The sequence below is a fragment of the Psammomys obesus genome, unplaced genomic scaffold, assembly GCF_907164565.1.
Source record: "Psammomys obesus unplaced genomic scaffold, mPsaObe1.curated_primary_1811, whole genome shotgun sequence".
Lineage (NCBI taxonomy): Eukaryota > Metazoa > Chordata > Mammalia > Rodentia > Muridae > Psammomys > Psammomys obesus.
In genome coordinates, this window is record NW_026596234.1 from 5,940,813 (window position 1) to 5,960,241 (window position 19,429).

At 46.7% G+C, this 19,429-nt stretch overlaps 2 protein-coding genes across 9 annotated transcripts in view; one reads left to right on the top strand and one right to left on the bottom strand.

Moving 5' to 3' along the window:
* Positions 1–1,023: 1,023 nt before the first annotated feature.
* Positions 1,024–10,092, bottom strand: Cstf1 (cleavage stimulation factor subunit 1). 4 transcript variants are annotated; one of them, XM_055596152.1, is made up of 6 exons: positions 9,995–10,092; positions 8,028–8,225; positions 5,509–5,786; positions 5,174–5,371; positions 4,024–4,414; positions 1,024–1,805 (listed from the first exon to the last, which is right to left on the bottom strand). In XM_055596152.1, the coding sequence occupies exons 2-6, from the start codon at positions 8,194–8,196 to the stop codon at positions 1,546–1,548; spliced, it is 1,296 nt and encodes a 431-aa protein (XP_055452127.1). In that variant the 5' UTR covers positions 8,197–8,225; positions 9,995–10,092; the 3' UTR covers positions 1,024–1,545. The 4 variants fall into 4 exon arrangements, with proteins under 4 accessions (XP_055452127.1, XP_055452130.1, XP_055452128.1 ...); XM_055596155.1 differs by having other exon boundaries at positions 8,028–8,228; positions 9,995–10,077; XM_055596153.1 differs by lacking the exon at positions 9,995–10,092 and adding an exon at positions 9,822–9,888.
* A 3-nt stretch (positions 10,093–10,095) lies between these two features.
* Aurka (aurora kinase A) overlaps positions 10,096–19,429 on the top strand; it is a 15,114-nt gene continuing 5,780 nt past the window's right edge. Inside the window, exons 1-6 of one of the 5 annotated variants that reach the window (XM_055596158.1) lie at positions 10,096–10,192; positions 11,604–11,650; positions 12,774–13,032; positions 14,820–14,874; positions 15,537–15,728; positions 16,423–16,561. In XM_055596158.1, the coding sequence (XP_055452133.1) occupies positions 11,609–11,650; positions 12,774–13,032; positions 14,820–14,874; positions 15,537–15,728; positions 16,423–16,561 (687 nt within the window). In that variant the 5' untranslated portion in view covers positions 10,096–10,192; positions 11,604–11,608. The other 4 variants (XM_055596160.1, XM_055596157.1, XM_055596156.1 and 1 more) reach the window with 4 other exon arrangements.

Sequence of the window (19,429 nt, forward strand, 5' to 3'; positions counted from 1 at the left end):
GCAGAGAAGAGCATCTTGATCTTGTAAATGCCAGCTCTGAAACTACAGCCACTGAGACTACTAGCCCAGGGACCACACGAAGTGGAGCGGCATTATTAATTCACGTGACCCACATCTCAGCAGCTTATGCTGGAGTGTGGGCGGAAACAGAGGTGCCCAGCGCCTGTTCTGTCATGTCACAGCCTGAAAGCAACAGGGACATCAGAGGAAGAAGAGGAAAGCTTGCCGGGGACAGAATGGCTGTCCTTGTCCCTAACCAGCAGCTTTCTCACATTCTTCTGGGTAGTACCCCTGGGTGGTCAGGTTCAAATACTGGAAAATCAGAAGGCAAAATAAAAGTGCAAGTCTACACTTACTGTGGACAGAAATACAGTTCTTTAGGACTGCAACCGCAAACCCAGTCATCTCCAGTGGTAAGGCTGGGAAAGAATTGTTACGCCAAAGTTCTCACAACACAGCTATGACTTTCTATGGCCCAGTCACTACTTTTATCAGTGAGCTTGCACGGTTTTCAGGTACTTCTGCCCAGGTACCCAGAGTTTTCCTCAGAACTAGAAAGCAGACTTAATATCCCAGAGCACTGCTGTGGCCAGCCAAGAGTACAGTGCCCTGTGCACTCCGGCGGGGAGCAATGGCAACCTCTTGTGGCTTAGACTGAATATCTCAAGTCATTATCATCCATTTTTATTTTTTAGACAAGGTAAGTAGCCCTGGCTACCCTGGAACTCACTATTTAGATCAGGCTAGGATATCACAGAAATCTACTTGTCTCTAACTCCTGAGAGCTGGGATTAAAGGCGCATGCCATTATGCCCATGTTTGGTTAGACTTGAGACAGGTTGCTCATGTAAACTTAGTATTTAGCCAAGGCAGACCTTGGGTTTCTGATCCTGCTTCCTTGGGCTTACAGGCCAGTCACCATTCCTAACAGTAAATACTGCTGGTACCAAGAGGGTGCTGCAGGGATGGCAGAGGGGGAGCCTAGAAACCCTTTGTTTTATTGAAGTGAAGAAGGAGGAACAGTGAGGTTGTAGATCTGAGCTTTATTACCAGGATGATGTCACCTCAGGATGGGACTGAGAGCCCTGAAAGGTTATTCCACATGGCACAAAACCCTTGGACCTCAGAGCTGCAGACCTCATGTGCCAAAATGCATCTGGAAAGAAAATACAGAGGGGCAGGACAGGTGCAAGAGGTGACAAAGGAACCTGACAGCAGTCTGTGTGAGATTCCTGAGGCCCAGGAAGTACTTCAGTATTCTGTGCTTCTTCCGAAATGAGACAGAAGCCATGCCAAGCCCTGCACTTACTAAGCTGGTGGGAAGCACACCGAATTCTTCGTGACAGGACTGCACAGGTCTGTTTCAAACTCTTCCCACCACGATTCTACAGCAAGGTAAAAAGAGCTTCCACACACATATCCAAGGCAGGAGCCAGGTGGCCACACAATGCCACAGATGGTGCGAACTGCTCACTACTGCAGCCGGTGGCACGACCCGGGGAGGAGGGCAGCGTCCTGAGACAAGAACCCTAGGGTGAGGCCAGCTCAGTCAGTGGTGGACCTCCGGTACCAGAACCGAGCTCGGAAGTCATCGCTGCACGTCATAAAGCCAGGGTTGGTGGGAGAGTGCACAATGCAGCGCACAATGTTGTTGTGGCCCAGGGACAGCAGGTTCCTGCGTTCAGCTGTCCTAGAGTCCCAGCAGCAGAGGCTGATGGTTCTTTCATCCGGCAGCAAAATATAGTCCTCAGTGTGGTTGAACACAGCCTGCGTCCGGTGCACCTGCCGTCCACTCAGACCCGCGCCTGCCACACAAACCAACATGTTAGGCTGTGGACCCAGGGGTGACCTCCAACCCTCACAATGGTCTAGCACTATGGCAACACTGTCACCTCCAGGCCCACCACCCAAGGCAACTTAACCTTGGTGTACCTATGGGCAAACACCAACCTGGTGCCACATCTCTTATGACCTGGTGATAACCTGGTGCTTATCTCCCAAAGCAGTTTGAACCCACAGTGCTGGGCCCTGTCTAGAGTCACTAACGATGTTCTTGCTGCTAGGCATTCAGCTTGTATCCACTGAACAATGCTGTGTAAAAGTCTTTGCACACACCTTTATCTCCTCAGACACACTGGAACAAAGCATGTGAGCACTTACCTTTCAAAAGGAAGCTTTACATTTCATGAGCATAAATAGAAGACATGTTTTATGTTTACAGTAATGCATGAAAGATTAGAAGAGCCAGGGCACTTCACTACTTAATGAGGCTGTACTTTGGTGGACAGCCTCCTAAATACCCATGTGCTTTTAACTGCAGGAACCAGCAGCCACATGTTACTCTCTTTCAGAGTATGCAGTGCAGACCTGTGAGAACGCGACTACGGGGAAAAAACACACCCATCATAGTTAGCAGGGTGTGCATTCCTTAGGAGCTGCGACCGTGGGTAGATGGCTTCCTAATAAAAGCCTTCCCTTTCTCACCAGTCCCTATCCACGAGGGTGCTGAGTGAAACACAAGTCTCACTATGCATGCACACGAGATGCTACGAGTGTTTATCTGCAAAAGTGCATGTGGTAACAGGTGCACAGCAGAGCTACTCAATGCTTTGCAGTGGACTCTGGCTTCTAACTTGCACTGACTCCCAGGATTGTTTACAGACATCATTCTGTGTGCATGCACATGGACTTATGTTTCTAAGAGTATGACCAAAAGCACATATTTAAACATTTGACTTCACAATTACCCTTCTGAAATATTTACCAAATGAAACATCAGTAAAATGAGCTGACTTTTTTTTTTTTTTTAAACTTTGACCAATGAAATAAAACAGTCCCATAAGTTGTAGATGGTTTGATGAGCCAAGAAAAGACATGCCCAATTCCATTTCTGGGGTTTACATTAAGGCCGTTCATTTTATAACCAACCATCCACTTTAATTTCTCTTAAAAAATACTGAAAATTTGACTTTTTCCCTATAAATTTGTGCTCATCTTTTTCTTGTGTATAGCCTATCTATAGATCAAGATCACTGAGATGTATACTATGTAAAAAAAAACTCAAGATGGACTCAACACATCTAATGTCCTCTTCAGCTTTTCCCTTTCTATCATTATTTCAAGAAAACTTTGCTTTCTAAGTGCATCTTAACACCCAGAAAGGAAACCCTGACATGCTGTCTGTCAGGGTGCTGACTTAGGAATTAGGAAATCAGGAATGTGTCTAGACATTCCTAGGAAAAATAACATTGTAACTCTCTACTAAAAATAAGCCATCTAAGCTCTTGGTAGCAGTCTGGTGCATGTCTGAATCATCCCCTGGGAAGCAAGGGCTGTCACTTGTAAATGGAGCATTTTCATGTCCACTTGGAATGCTTCTACAAGTAAGAAGGTCCCGGTTTTAAGAGATATTTTCCAAAATGACACATAAAGTATCACAAAGTTACCAAGGACTATGACAGACATGGTTCTTTAGGCAACTAGCTTGTGCCACACAGAGAGGAACTGTGCTGCACCCTAGTGGCCTGAATCATCAGTTCTTCCATGTCCCTCTCCAAGATGCTAACTCAGCCCCTTACAATACTGGTTCCCTGCAAGCTACAACCTCTGTATATTTAATGAGACACAAATACCTCACAACAGAACCACCTGGAAGGTTTCCTACCAAACACTCCTCTCAGCTGCTGTGGAACAGAACTGAGCACAGCAGAACACAGGCCTCACAATGCCCAGACCTGAACTGAGTACTGCACCGGGCAAATTCAAACAAACTCACCATAACAGGAGCCCGTAGGCACACCACCAGGAACTAGAGACTAACAGCAAGTACTGGGGAACTGAGCTGGCTTTCTTTCCTTCCCATCTGCTGGGTCTATTTATCTATGGACACTGGTGATCTCTTCCAGGGCGACCTGTATTGCCCTAGGGAAGGGGCAAAGCCTTCTCTGAACCCCTTTCCTCCAGTTTCTCACTCTTCAGCAGTCTGACCCCCTAGAGAAAAACCAGCATCACCTTCTCACGCACCTGTGTACCTCACCAGTGTCCGCCCTGTGGATATTTCCCAGAGTTTAGCTACAGAGTCTTTTCCACTTGAGAGGATGTACTTGGAATTCTTGGAGAAAATGGCAGAACAGACTTCTGCCCCATCATGAGCTTTCTCAAAGGTTGTGATACAGCGATTGGAGACACCATCCCATAGCTTGATGCAGCCGTCCTTGCTGCCAGTGACATACATGTTGGCACTAGGATTGTAGTTAACAGAGCAGATAGCATCGGTATGCTGGTCTTGGGGATTGCAAGAGACAAAACACTGGAAGGTGTTGATGTCATAAAGGCGAAGCGTAGGATGCTGAGTTCCAACGAGAATAAAGTCTCCAGAAGGATGGAAAGAGATAGAGCGCAACATTTCAGCTTCCTGTGAGGACAGAGGCACAATGTCAGTCCCTGAGCTGTAGGATACAGAACACTGGTTCTTTCTAATACTATTTACAGGTCAGATATTCCTAAAACCAGACAGGAGCTTTACTCGCAAATGAACATGGGATGAAACCAGATGGACTCTTAAAAATGGATCAAAGGAGTTACACTCACACAACCATGAAAGATGAAAATAAGCTTCTGTAATCTGTTCTAGGGCAGCAAATACTAAGGAAATTCCAGCCAATGAATGGCAGAAGCTGCAACATGGACTCAACAGTGGATCACAAGTTGCTTTTCCGAAACATTTGACACTTTCAACTGAGCACTTTGGTGGCTGTAAGCCACACTTTTAGGGAAGGTAGGTTTTTTGCTTGTTTTGTTCCTAGTCATGAGGCTTGAACCTACAGTGTCTTAAAAATGATCCATCCCCAACTCCCTTTTTTGAGGGTCTCACTTTATCACTCAAGCTGCCAGGAATGGATTATGCAGCAGGTTGGCCTTGTACTTGTGTCAGTCCTCCTGCTCAGCCTCCTGAGTGATGAGATTACAGTATGGTCCACCATGCCCAGCTCATTTGCAGTCCTGCTTGGGCAAAGGACAGCCAGTCACCCCTACACCAATGGCATCTGCTCCAAATGCCACAGAAGGCATGTCCGTCATAGTGTGATCAGTTGGAATCGTCATGACATAAGTGAATCTAAGAGCCATAAAATACTGCATATAAACAGTCAAGTGCTCCCCTGATGTATCTAACCTGAATGTATTTGAAGGCTCTTTTTGCAGAGGGTTTGGAATAATCAAACAATTTTAGAGTATAATCCCTTGAGCCTGAGGCCAGGATCTGTTCTGTTGGGTGAAAAGCAAGACACGTGACTTCATCCACATGGTCGTAAAGAGTTCGAATGACTGGGTGGTTCTCCATGTTCTGTTGCGCGGTCTCATTCATCATTACCTGGACCAACAAGAAAAGGAGAGATAGATGCTCAAGGTACAGAGGCACCTGGTCCAAGCCCACAGTCCCACGGGGAAAACCAGAGCTGATGATAACACAGCCGTGCTGTGTGGAGCAATGGTAGGCGGGAATGGTACCTCAATTGGCATGGCACTTTTGGCCAACATTCTTTCTGTGTCCAGTATCTTTATGGAAGCGTCAGCAGATCCTGTGGCTATTAATTGCCCATCTCTGCTATAGGTGGCCACACGGCATGGGCCTTTGTGGGAAGTGACATAACAGGTTTCATATTCAGAAGCCTCAGGTGACATTGTTTGAACATCTGCATCAAACTCCAGGTCAATGCCTGTGCCAGGGGCAACTGTATCAGAGCGACCAATTGCATACTGAACCGCACTGTCGTCATTTTCCATCCCTAAAGGGGTTAGAATCAAGAACACGAGAAAAGCTGTTAAATGCAAAGACAGGTTCTAGATCTGAACGGAAAATGATGTCGACCAACACCACCCAGTGCTAGACAAATCAAGAACCTTGTCCATGCTATGAAAGGTGCACACTGCTGCAGGCACAATGGCTTGTGGAAGGGTATATTTCCATAGCCAAACTCACTCTTTAACAGTACTTATAAAATGCAATAAAAACAGCAGCACTGCTGTTTCCCCTATTTTTTAATGGGAGTTCAATTCATTTTTTTCCATTTAGAACAGAGAACTAGCACTTTGCTTATTTTGTGGTGTTGGAGACAAACCAGGGCCTCACACCTGCTGGCAAATAACCCTTCACTGAGCTATACCTCCAGCCCTGAATCCTAATTTTTAGAGATGTGATCAGTTAGTAGCAGCTTTGATGGGTTTTGCTACACTGCTAACATTAATGAGATTTACTGAAAGAATGCCATGCTCAAGCATACTAAAGTTTACAGACAATATGTTTGTTGGGTGTTATGTGACTTCTGTGATCCCAAAAGTTAGGAGGCTGAGACAGGAGGATAGTGAATGTGAGATTCACATTACGTTCACAGAATTCAAGGTAGTCCTGACAAGGGAGACATCAAGTAAGAAAAAAAAAAGTTGAGCATGATGGTGTGCCACCTTCAATCCCAATACTTGTGGGAGGCGGAGGCAGAGGCAGAGGCAGGTGAGCCAAGGCCAGCCGGGTCTATTACATAGTAAGTTCCAGACCAGGCAGTGCCATACAGTGAAACCTTGTTTTCAAAATAAAACACAGAGGCTGGAAAGGTGGCTCAATGATTAATGTCCTTGGGTTCAGTTTCCATCATCCACACAGAGACTCAGAACCCTCTGTGATTCCAGGTCTAAGAGACTGGATGATCTTTTCTGGCTTCTGTGGGCACCACGCACTCATGTGTACATATACATACTGGCAGGCAAAAGACTCATAATAAAACAAAATAGGCCTGGAGCGACGGCTCGGCAGTTAAGAGCAATGGTTGCTCCTCTAAAGGAGCTGGTTCAATTCTCAGCATTTATAGGGCAGCTTATAAACCGTCTAACTCTTGTCCCAGGGAACGTGACAACTTCTTCTGGCCTCCAGGGGCACTGCATCCATACAGCACTCATGCAGGCAAAACACCCAAATCCACAAAATCATAGAGTAGTAATAATGAAAATCATCCCTCATAAAGACCCTTAATTTAGAAATAACCTCACATACCACATAAACAATAACAATCATTGGCACAGGAGGAATCAAAACATGTGAAAAACTTGTGGCTTCTTCCCACACATACAACTCTTGTTTTTCAAAACAAATGCAGGCCTGAACCATCACTTGGGACTTGCTCAGTCGTTTAAACATTTAAAATAATACTCAACAGAACAAGTCTTTCAACATTATAAATTCTTAAAGATAGCTAGAGCTAAAGCCACAAAGTAAATCTAAAGTTAAACATATGTAAAATTCCTCATTATAGAACAGTTTAATTTATTGATTTCCCCACTCAGGACAGTACACAAGTGGCATTATCAAGTCAAGGGAATAAATGTGTTCTGTGTACTGATATCTTTTTTTCTGAAAACATCTTCTGTTATGTGCACTTCCATATACTGACCCACAATAACACGTGTGTGTGTGTGTGAGAGAGAGAGAGAGAGAGAGAGAGAGAGAGAGAGAGTTGTGATCACTTGCTGAAAGCAGCCAGCAGACTGAAAGTAACCTGAAACAAAACAAACTTCCCATAAATGTTGGGAATGACATGTAGATTCAGCTAGGTAATTTAAAACCCTGCTGAGGGTAGGTAGGTACCAATGACTAACACAAGACCCTGATATCTACAGTGTCAGTCTTTCTAGTGAGTAGGGAATGGGAAGGTGAAGTATGCGTGGAACTGATTCAAATAACAAAGCAGGCTTCAGATAGCATCTGTTAATGAAGCGAATCACTGTGGTAGAGCATGAGGAAGACAGAAGAACTATCTTAAATGGGGTGAGAGATGACACTTGAGCTGAGACTTGAGGGGAATGCCCAGATGATGGGTACAACTACATCAGAACCAGCTTTATCATCTGGACTTAGCTATCCTTACTGTATTCTGCATACATCGACTTTGAAACTACACGGAAATAATTTTAGTAACTGCCCCCGGCAAGCACCTAAAATGCCATTTGGGATGCACAAATCCACACCCACAGCTTACCTAGTTTGATCAGATGCAGGAGCTGCTCTGATGGCGCACATACCGACTGGGGCTTGATCTCATTGATGAGGCCGTTGGCGATGCTAATGTAACCGTCATATAGCAGCTGGCTAATGATCAGCTTGTAGAGCTGTTGGCGGTCCTTCAAACCCACTTTGGTTCTATACATTCTGCAGAAGATGATGACAGTTTCCCTGACTGCTGGAAGAGAAAACAGGTGCTGAGTAAAAGGTAGAGGCACTCCCCAGTTACCAGAAGCACAGATCTCTCAGGCCAGGCATAATCACATCCATCAATCTCAGCCTGACTAGCTGCATTATCTTTGGATGGTGCCTTTGTTTTTCTTGGTTCCAGTTCCTCAGCTGTTACCTAAGCCACTGGAGGTTAGTCAAAATGGTGCACAGAAAGTACATATAGAAACTAATGTCACTGATGGTTAGAGTAGGACTCCTCATGATTTCTTCTTCTCTGCTAAACTATCCACCTGCGACTTTTGTTGCTATCCCTTCCATTTCTTCTGGTAACACTGGTGTCTGCAATTGGCAGATGGCTAATGTTTTGTCAGATGCCTGGACCACTTTACACCAGCTGGAATGTAAATCTACTAATGACTGGTGTGTTTATTTTTAAAACCTGTTTTCAGGCAACTTAGCTTATTACTGTTAATTATACAACTTGATGAGGTAGTAAATGAACACACAAATACATCATAAAAAATGAGGATCAAAAAATGAAAAATAAGCCAAGTTCATTAATAAAAATGTGTCAAAAGCTGAGCATGGTGGCACATGTCTTTAGTCCCTGCACTTGGAAGGCAGAGGCAGGCAGATCCCTGTGAATTTGAGACCAGCCTAGTCTATACTGGGCAGCCACCCTGTCACCATCAAAACAAATAAATGTAAAAATCTGAACACACGGTGTTCTCAGTTTTATTTGGAGGGATCTAATCTCTTCAGTCCGTGAAAATGAAACAAAGCCAAAGATGATGGTTTCTGAATCAACCTGGGTAGATAATTTGATTAAGTTAATCAGTAGGGGTGCGATTATATGTTTGGCTGTAGGAATCTGGGGACATCAAGCATGAAGGTAGGGCTGGAGATACAGCCTGGGATTACACTGTTTGCTGCCCGATGACCCAGGCTCAAAGACCCGCAAAGCCGCACACAGCACCGCACTGATCGCGCTTACCAAGCACTTCCTACTGCCAGATACGAGGTCAAGCATTCGATCACTAAACGAAGCTGTTCGGTATGTTCGTGTAAATTAGAAACAAGTGTATAGAAATATACCCTTGCATAAGACATTGGGACACAACAGAGGATAAAATGAATTCCAAGAACCTAGAGCACCCACTCAAGCGAAAGTCAGCCCCCAAGCCTGCCAGGGAACAACAGGGGCTTTAGCACGACATTTAAAGAAAAAAAGAGAGAGGGGGTGGGAGGGTGGAGAAGTTGAGCCTTCACTTTACTCATTCACAGATTTCTATCATCTCCAGTTCTTCGGCGGGGAGAACGAGGCACGAGGGGCCCGACTTAGGACTGCTAACACCGGGGGATGCAGGAGGTCCACGGCTAAGCCGCGCGACCGCTTCTGCTCAGGGAGGATGGTAGGGACCCGCTGGGACCGAGGCCCTTTGAGAGCAGGGGTGCAGGCCAGGCCGGCCAACTCTGGGACACGGACTTGGGGCGAACCGCCTCTCGCCATCATCTCCGCTAGCCCCAGTCCTTCACGTGATCCACTATAGACCCCAGCCAAGCACAGCAGCCCATTTCCTTACGACCCTCGACTCCGTACCCGCTGATTAGGGTCTTGGTCTCCCGCTCTCTCCAAGAAAAATGGAGGCGCGAATCGTGCCCGATCGATCGCTCTGAGTGCACACTCACTGCGCACGCGCAAAGGTCATGCAGCCGAGCGCCGAGCAACCTCCCGCTCACTTGCAAGCCTGCCCTTCTCGCCATCTTACTCACTGGCACGTTCAAGACGCTCATTCACCTCCTCCGAGCTGATCACCTCCGCGGTAGCCTTGAACCCAAAGTGCTGTTGTGTGACCGGCAAACGCCCGATGCTGCGGAGCACGGCGGGCGATAGAACGGCCACAGAGCGGACGGGCGGTTGGTGCACCACTTCCGGGCTCTGACGGCTCAGTGCGCCTGCGCCCAGCTACGGTACGGCGTGAGCTTCTAGTAATTGCGTTCACGGTGAGCCAATCACAGAACGGCATCTCTCCGACTCTAGCCAATCAGCTTTCGGAGGAGAGGGTTTAACTCCTATTTTAAAAGGAGAAACTTTGAATCGTAACGGCTGAGCTACCGGGATCGCTTGGAGGCTTCGGTCAGAAGCAGGAACTTGCCCGTGGGTAGGAAGGGGACCGGGCGGGTGAGGACGAGCTGGGTGCCGCAGACCGAAGGGGAACGTTGAGTGGCCCTGGGGTAATAGCTGTCTCAGTGGGTTTGCATTCTGTGTAGACCTGGCTGGCCTGGATCTCATAGAGATCTGCCTCCCAAGTGCTGGGGTTAAAGGAATGCGGGACCATACCTAACCTTATGTTTGTTGAGACATAGTGAGTTCCAGACCAGCCAGGGCTACACTGGGAGACACTGTCTCAAAAAAACCAAACCTAACAAACAAAGCCCTGGCTCCACTGCAAACGTGGGAAATAGAAATCTCCCTGGTGTAGCTAACCATGGGAAAGTTAAAATGCAGGGTCGTTTATTAAAGCTGGCCTCTGGGCTCCGGAGCTCTATTTCCTCATAGGCATCGTTCACTTAATGTTGCTGCCTCCTGCCTAGCCTTCCTGATCTTTGCATTATGGGCCCTTCAGTAACACACTCAGCTATTTGTCCCTCTGAAAACGGGAACCCGAACCTGCTGGGGCATGAGCAGTTTTCCTACTTGTAGTAAATCTTTGTGCTGAGTGAGAACAGTGAAAGGCATTTGGTGTAGCTGGGAAGGTGAAGGACTCTGATTGGGGAGGTGCGGGCGGGGGAAAAAAGAGGCCGAGTCAGGAGGGTAGGAAATGAGAGCTAGGGAGGTTTAATAGGTAAACCCGGAAAAGGGGTCAAAAGGGATGATGGTCCAAACCTGCTCCCCAGGAATGCAAGTAATCATATTGGGTTCCCACAGTGGGGGTAGCTGACAGACAGTGGAATTTAAAAGGCCCAGTGGGAGGAAGAGAAGAGCAGGTAGTACTGGAGCTTTGTTGTTTCAAGGGAGGTGAGAGATCATGGCTGAGGCAGCTGCGGCGCTGGTGGGGCTTTGTAAGGTAGGAGGTATTTCAAGCAGACTGAACGGTGAACATTGTATACTAAAGCAAAAAGAACCACCGTGTCCGAGAGGGAAGGGACATGATGAAAGAGGATGTCACATGATAAAGGGACGTCACGTGTGCAGGGTGTGTATCTGGTAAAAGCACCCGTCCCCTGTCAGCTTGCTTCATTCACTTGTACCAAGAAAAAGTGTGAAGGGTGCATGCCTGGAAGGCTGTCCAACACAGAGCAGTGACAGCTGAGCATGACATAGTAGCACTTACAAGCAGGTGTCTCCCTTTAAATGAAAGGTTCTTGTTTCTCTCTTCAGGTGACATGGACAGATGTAAAGAAAACTGCACTTCCAGGCCCCTTAAGGTAAACAGAATTACTTATAGTCACATTCATGTTTTGTTTGTGTTCACCTGTGCATATGCTACTGTGTAGGTCAGAGGGCAACTTGCTGGAGTGAGTTCTTTCTATCCTGTGGGTCTAGGGACTCTAGCCCAGGTCCTTGGGCTTGGCTGCAAGAGTCCGTATTCACTGAGCAAATCTGGACAGCTCACATGGAAATTGTTCTCTTATTGGAATTCTTTCCCCTTGGCTTTGGGTGGAATCTTTACAGGTCCCTTCCTGACCTTGCCTGGGGGCGTCGTGGGCCGAGGGCCTCTTATTTCTACAGGAGATGGTTCTGCACTTAAAACCTCATACCCTCTGAGCACTTGGTGGATCCTGAGCCTCTCACTTAAGCAGGAGAACCTCCATCTTCTCTGAGTGTGATTAGCATAGGTCTTAAGAGTTGTTTAAGATTGGCACTTACTTACAAGTAATTCAATGTTAATTCAGTGCAGTAATAATTACTTTTCAAGGCACCTATACTTGTTTCTTTGTCAAAGAACCTCCTTTTTTTTCTATTGAAAACTCAACTTGTTAATTTCTATGCATTTTCATTTTGGAGATTACATTTTTAAAAAATATTTCAGTTGGGTGGGGCTTGGTAGGCACGCCTTTAATCCCAATATTTAGGAGGCAGCAGTAGGCAGATTGAGATGAGGTCAGTTTCTTTTATATAGTGAGTCCCAGGCTAGCCACGATTACATAAGTACTCTGAAAAAGTGAAACCCAGGGAAATGAACTGTGTTAATAATAATATGCTTATGGAAACCCTGTGTAACCTTATATGTTTTGTTTGAATGTTTGCCTGCATGGATATCTTTGCACTATGTGTGTGCCTGGCACATGAGGATGCCAAAGAGGATGTTAAATCCCCTGGGTCTGGAGTTACAAATGGTTATGAGCCACTATGTGATGCTGGGAACTGAACCCAGATCCTCTGAAAGGGCAGTCAGTGTTCTTGACTGCTCAGTCATCTCTCCAGCTCCTATTTCCATTTATTACCCACAATAGTTATGAGTTTTATTACAAAGGAAACTTGGTTGAGTTCTCAGGGTACCATCAGTCTTTCCTGAAGGCCATAACGCTTGCCTTCTCTCCATTCCAGACCACAGTTCCCTTCGGCCCAAAACGAGTCTTGGTGACTGAGCAGATACCATCTCAGAACCTGGGATCGGCTAGCAGTGGCCAGGCCCAGCGGGTCCTATGTCCTTCCAACTCTGCCCAGCGTGTCCCTCCACAAGCACAGAAACTTGTCTCGGGTCAGAAGCCAGTGCTGAAGCAGGTGCCTGCTGCCAGCATTCCTCGATCTGGGTCCCGGCTCGGGAATCCCCAGAAGAGTGAGCAGCCACAGCCCGCAGCATCTGGTAAGCTTTCACTGCATTGGACAGTCATTCTTCCTAGTTGTTGCTCAAAGAGCAAATGGGTAGATTGGCATTTGTTCTTGAAGCCTCGGCACCATGTCTGAAGAGACTATGGCATGTCCATGCGCAAGTATAGTGGTGTTGCTGGGCTCCCCCAGTGCTGGGAATACAGGCGTCAGTGCTGGCCAGGCCAAGGGGAAAGCTACAGGAGGTTCTTTGGAATAGAAGGAAATGTTGGATGTAAGGGAGAAGACACTGCTGGGTCCAGGGTACCTGAGAGGGAGTCTGAATTCAGATGGTGGCGACTGGAACAGGGTTAGTGTTGATGGTTAGTTAGCAGCTAGTGGGTGCTTACAGAACTTCTGAGAGACCCTGACCCGCATCCTCTCACCACTTACACAGAAGGGGCTGAGGCTCAGCAGTTAATTTACCCTAGGACCTCTCCAGAAAGGAAGGTATGGGTGAATCTGCCGCTTTGTTTAGGAAGCAGATGCAAGACAACTGGGTGATAAGACCTGAAAGATGAGTGGGGAAGAGATAGCTGTAAAGATGTAGGAAGGGAGGAAACGTAGGCTGGGCCCTCATAAGGAAGCAGAATAGTCTGTAAAGTGGCAGACAGACAGTCTGGTTATGTGCAGACCTGGACACTGGGAGGGACGGATGGCTGAAGCTGCTGTAGTGCCCTGAGCTTCAGCAGAGGGAGAGGGGCAGCCACAAGCTGCTGTGGAGGGCTGAGGAGTGGCTGGAGGGGAAGGAAGCCTGTGCTGCCCTCTCAGCGGGCTCACCCTACCCCTCCACCATCTGTTGTGATTTCTGTCCTTTAGAAAGGCACCCGGCTCTTCTGAGCTCCCCGGGACTGTAGTCTCAAGTCAGCAGGATAGAAGAGGCTGAAGTGTATTGGGTGGCTTCTTTGGACTCCGGTCACATTTTGGGGTCATGGTCCTGACTCCTAGCAGTGGTGATATTGTAGATGTAAGATAACACATGAATCACGAAGGAGAAACCAGTTTGGACCGGTATTCACATAACTTGAGTGGAGCTGCTGTGCTCTTTGACTCTCAGGTGACAAGAACATGTCCCACACTTGTGTAGCTCTTGAACTAGCACCCGTGGTCCCTGTGGTATGCTGCTGTGGTTTGTCTTCTGAGCTAGCAGCTTCTGCTTTCTTACATGCCTTTGGCAAGAGTTGCTGGCCTGTGTTTTGTTTCTGTGTTGATAATTTGTACAGTGCATATGGATGCCTGCACAGCAGGTGGAGACGGCGAACGCTTGTGGGTGGAGTTGCTGCTGCTTTCCTCTGGAAGCTCTTTCTGGGGAAAGGCTCCAGGGAGAGGATGGGCATCCTCAGTCTTGTTGGAGAAAGGGCCTGTTCATACTTATTCTAGAAATGATGAGACTGTGTGGCAGGAGTTGGATTATGGCTCATGGTTCAATAGTCTCCCCTAGGAGGAAAATTGAAAAGCCCAGATTTATCTGCGTGATGTACCTCTAGTATTTTGATGATGGGTTGGTTTTTGTTTGTTTGGTTGGGGGGTTAGTTTTGATTTTTTTGGAGACAGGGTCTTACTGTGTATCCCTAGTTGTCCTAGAGTTCACTATGTGGACCAAATGGGCCTCAAACTCATAGAGATATGCCTACCCCTGCCTCCCAAGTGCTAAGACTGAAGGTGTATGCCACCATGCCTGGTTATAGGACCATTCTTTGATTCATCTTAATTGATAGATTTTATTTTTTAAGAGGAAGTTTATATAGTTGCTCTAAAAACAGTGTTTTAACTTATTTCATATAGGAAATAATTCTGAAAAGGAACCGGCATCAAAACAGAAAAATGAAGACTCAAAAAAGTAAGCTTTCTTTCTCTTCTCCCAGAATACCCATTTGGTTGCAGGCCACTAACCTTAATGTCATCCCCATTAAAATCAGATTTACCAGGCCCTCAGAAGTAGGTTGTTTTTGTTTTTGTTTTTTTTTTAATTGTCTTAGCAATTTTTTGCCTAGAAAAATCTTTATTAAAACTTTATTATTTAAAAAAAAGTAGTAAGTAAAAAACAAAAAACAAACAAACAAAAAAAACCTCACACGCCAAAAGACTCTGTAACTCTGCACTTCTACACAATTTGAATAGCCTGTTGACTCTATCCTGCTTCCATTAGTGACAGTGGCTCTGTGTTTCCCACCAGAATCACTCTCCACCCCACAGCCCCTTAGCTTCTCTGGGGATGTAGAGAGGAGGTCCTTATGGTCCTGAGAGGGTGTCCTGTCTAGTGCTGTTGCTAGCCTGTGGTGGTGAGGGTTCTCAGTCAGTCTGTCTGGAGCGTAGCACTGCTTTAGGCGGGGAATGTTGGTCTTTAAAGCTTGAGGCTCATTCTGGTGATTTAGGGTTGGTGCTTGTGGAGGGTACGTCCTGAGTGTAGTCTGAGCATGAACAGGTTGACTGCTCACTGGCCTGGCAATGGGCCATGGTCAGTAGTTTCTTCATGTTGTAATTGTTCACATTACTTTTTAGGAGGCAGTGGACTTTGGAAGATTTTGACATTGGTCGCCCACTAGGTAAAGGAAAGTTTGGAAATGTCTATTTGGCAAGGGAGAAGCAAAGCAAGTTCATCCTGGCCCTGAAGGTGCTGTTTAAAACGCAGCTGGAGAAAGCAGGGGTGGAACACCAGCTGCGAAGAGAAGTGGAGATACAGTCCCACCTGCGGTGAGTGGCCCTCCTTCCTGTCAGAGCTGGGGAGCCGGACACTGTGCTCCCGATTAGAGCTGCCTTTTCCCATAGATCCCGGTGGTATGGCCCTCAGAAGCATCACTCCAGGACTTAAAGCAAGTAGTATACTTTGGCTTTTTTTCATCTGGAGGAGAATTAGGGAAAGATACTGGTTGAGTCAGTCAGTTGTTTTGTTTTCCCTTTTTGCTTTCAGTGTTTTCCAAGTTTGATAGAGACGCTGGTCTTGAACTCTGCCTTGTCTGGCTTACCGTCACCTGGCAGGGTAGGGGCTGGGGGCAGTGAGTGGTGCTGGCACCTCCAGCAAGCTATGTGCAGCAGCTTGGCACCCATCCACTTCCACCCTGTCTGCCTTGGTTGTGTCTCCTGTTTGCACATCTCTCTCCTATATCGAAGCATTTTCCTCAACAGGCAGAGATTGGTGTTCAGCTGACAGTTTTCCACTAAGAAAAAGAAGTCTGAAAGGGGCAGTGTGAACTAAACCCAAGATCTATTTATACTTTGAAATCCACATGTGGATATGTATACAGTGTCTTTTTCTTGGCTGGGCCCAGCATTCAGATCTAATGTGTGCTCTGTGACACCCACTAGCTTTCTTTCCTGAGGGGTCAGCAGTCAGTACATGCTGAGCCGGCTCTCAGGCCAGGCTTCACAGTCTTCATTTTTGTTTCAGGCACCCGAACATCCTCAGGCTGTATGGATATTTCCATGATGCCACCAGAGTTTATCTGATTCTAGAGTATGCACCCCTTGGGACAGTCTACAGAGAGCTTCAAAAACAATCCAAGTTTGATGAGCAGAGAACGGCTACTGTAAGTACTCATTCTTCCTTCTCTCATCTTCCTAATGTATCTTTCTCTATGGTGGAGTTGGCTCTCCTTCATAGAAACAGAAGAAAACCAAGACAGCTTATTGCCTCAGGTATATATAGAGTGGTTGGCTTGTGGCTGTTTTTTTATTGTTTTGTTTTTGTGGAAATGTGTATGATCTAGTTCCCTTGCCCCTTGCCATCTTTTCTCTCTCTCTCTCTCTCTCTCTGTATGTATATATACATTTATTTTAGCATAGGTCTAGACACAAAAATAACAATGCAGAGCTTCTGTTTGCTCACACTGTATTTCTCTATTACCAACAAGAACTTCAGTTAATATTATACTTTTGTCATAACTAAACCAATACTGGTGCATCGAAGTCCACACTTTTCTTCGGAGTGCTTTTGTTTTCCTTGTGACTAGAAAGGTGTTAAGTAACTTTTATTCAGCTGAGTTAATTGTTGTCTCCTAGACTTACTACCTCCCTCTGCTAACCTAGGCCTAGTCCTGGAAGCTTCTGGTCTCTGTACAATCTAATCTAGGCCTAGGATGCTTTCAGCCTCTGAGACTAACTGCTGAATAAGCTCACCCTTTCTAGTTCTTTCTGGAATCTGGTTGGCCGGTTCAACTCTGGCTCAAAACTACTCTCCAAGCTGACTGACTCTAACTGGCTTCTCTCAGCTTCTCACTGAATTGGCCTCAAATTAACTCTAGCAATCTGTTCTAATATTCTGGCTCCTTCTCATTCTCCCATTCATTCTGTCTTCACCTGTGTCTAGTTTGTTCTCTCTTTGACCTATCTCTGTAAACTCTCCCAGTAAAAGCTGCCTCTGAATTCCAGAAACTGAATTGCTACAAACTCAATTCCACTGACACTGCCTCTCAACTCACTGACTCCGCTGAACTGCCTGAACAGCACTGACTAGAACTCAGAGATCTGCATGTCTCTGTCTCCTGAGTGCTGTGATTAAAGGCATGCACCACCACATCTTTACCTGAAACCTGTTCTATAGCCTTGCACTCAAGACTTCTGCTTGCCTCTGGGGGTCCCCTGCAATTAAAGGCTTGTCTGAATTCCAGCCCAATCACACAGATCTCGAAGGTCTTTGGATGTGATGTCTTGCCAGAGCAGCCCTGTTCTGAATTAAAATTCCTCTACAAAAGGGGTGTGAGCACTGAGAAGATTTTGAATAGCGTTTTTTTGTCACACGTCAACATTGTGCATTTGTAACATGACCGCTTGCTAGGTGGTATAGTGTATAGTGTATAGGTGGTATAGTATAGTGGTATACTGTGCCTGGGGTGGTCTTGGTCCTTCTGTTTCCCCCTTCCCGTGCTGTACTCTCAGAGCCACTAAGTATGCTCGCCCTGAGGAGAGAGTGGAGAATGGCTTATTTAGAGTTGTGTGCTAGGAGGTTGCTTGCTCCTTCTGTCTTTGGTGATTTAGGTTTATTTTGCCAATATGGATATTTTGCTTGCATGTTTCTCTCTGCATCAGATGCACAGAGGCTAGAAGAGGGAGTCAGATTCCCTGGAACTGGAGTTTCAGATGGTTGTGAACACTCATGTAGGTGCTGGGCACTGAATCTGGGTCCCCTGGAAGAGCAGCCAGTCTCTCCTGTCTTTAACTTGGAATGCAGAGGACTTGTTTTATGATTAACCAGCACTGCTTTATTTTGTTGTTCCGGCATCAGCTGCTGGGACCTCATCCTGGCTCCCGTGTAAACCACCATTGTGGGGCTTCTGACTATCTGTGCTTTCTGGTGCAGAGTACCTGGCTTCATCTTTACTTCTGGGCCTGGTCCTAGAAGCAGCCTTTCTTCATCAAGGATCTTGGCTCCTTCTTTGGAGAATGATATTGGAAACTGAAGTCTTGTCTCTAGGGAGCACTTGTGCTGGCTGCTGCGTCTAGATCCTCAGCTGCAGAGAACAAGGGAGTGTTGTGTGTTTAGTGGTGTGTATTTATCTGTCCTGATGTAACGAGCGTGTACTGATGCTTGAGCTCATCTGTTACATGTGGGTCACTGAGGACACCCCGTCCCTGGGCTTCACCATACGCTGCACCCCAGCAGTGAGAGCAGCATCCATGGCCTCCTTGTTAGTTATGTATTCCAGCATGCACACGCAGCACGCGCATATGTGTGTGCATGCATGCACGCACACACTAAATTATGCCATGTGCCTGGGTCAGTGAGTGGCAGATGAGCATTCTTCATCTGGCATTTCTTGTTTGGAGGTTCTAGCAGGGGAGCGCAGCTACTCGTATACCCTTGATCAAAGACTGGTCCTCCTCTATTCGGGGAAGGTCGTCCTCTTTGACCAAGCGCGCAGCTTCGGGAGGGAGGGGACACCCGCCTAGCCAGCCAGATCAGCCGAATCAACCCTGGTGATCAATGGGGTGACAGATGTTGCAGCCAGATCGCCCTCACATCCCTCATCTGGCCTCTATCAGGGTTTTGGACATCAGTGGTTCAGAAGGGCTGTAGTCGTCTGTCCCTGTTTTGGTTCGTCATTTCCTAGTGGCATATGATACTGGCTGTTGGCCATTTATATATGCCATTAGATGTACGTATCTCTCTTGCTTTGATACTTTTTTCCCCCACTGCTGCATGTTGGTTACTTTAGCTCCTTTATTGTGTGAGTCCTGTTGATGTTTCCTCCCAGGCTGAGCCTTTCCCTTCTTTTCCACCCCTTTCTCAAGGCAGTTTGTGGTTTTTCGTTCCTTAAAGCACAGTCTTTTGCTTTCAAAGCTTGTCTGCTCACCACATGCTGGAATTAAAGGCTGCCACTGTGCCCACCTGACTTACAGCAACCCCTACTAGTCATCTCCTTCCTTCCTCCCTCCCTCCCTCCCCCCTCCCTCCTCCC

Bases quoted from the DNA above. Each gene is read 5' to 3' on its own strand.
- Cstf1 (XM_055596152.1), bottom strand. From the start codon at position 8,196: ATGTATAGAACCAAAGTGGGTTTGAAGGACCGCCAACAGCTCTACAAG. The intron at 5,372-5,508 runs GTACCATTCCCG...TTGTTGGTCCAG, and splicing joins AAAGTGCCATGCCAATTGAG to GTAATGATGAATGAGACCGC. The intron at 1,806-4,023 runs GTGCGTGAGAAG...TTTGTGTGGCAG, and splicing joins GACACTGGTGAGGTACACAG to GCGCGGGTCTGAGTGGACGG.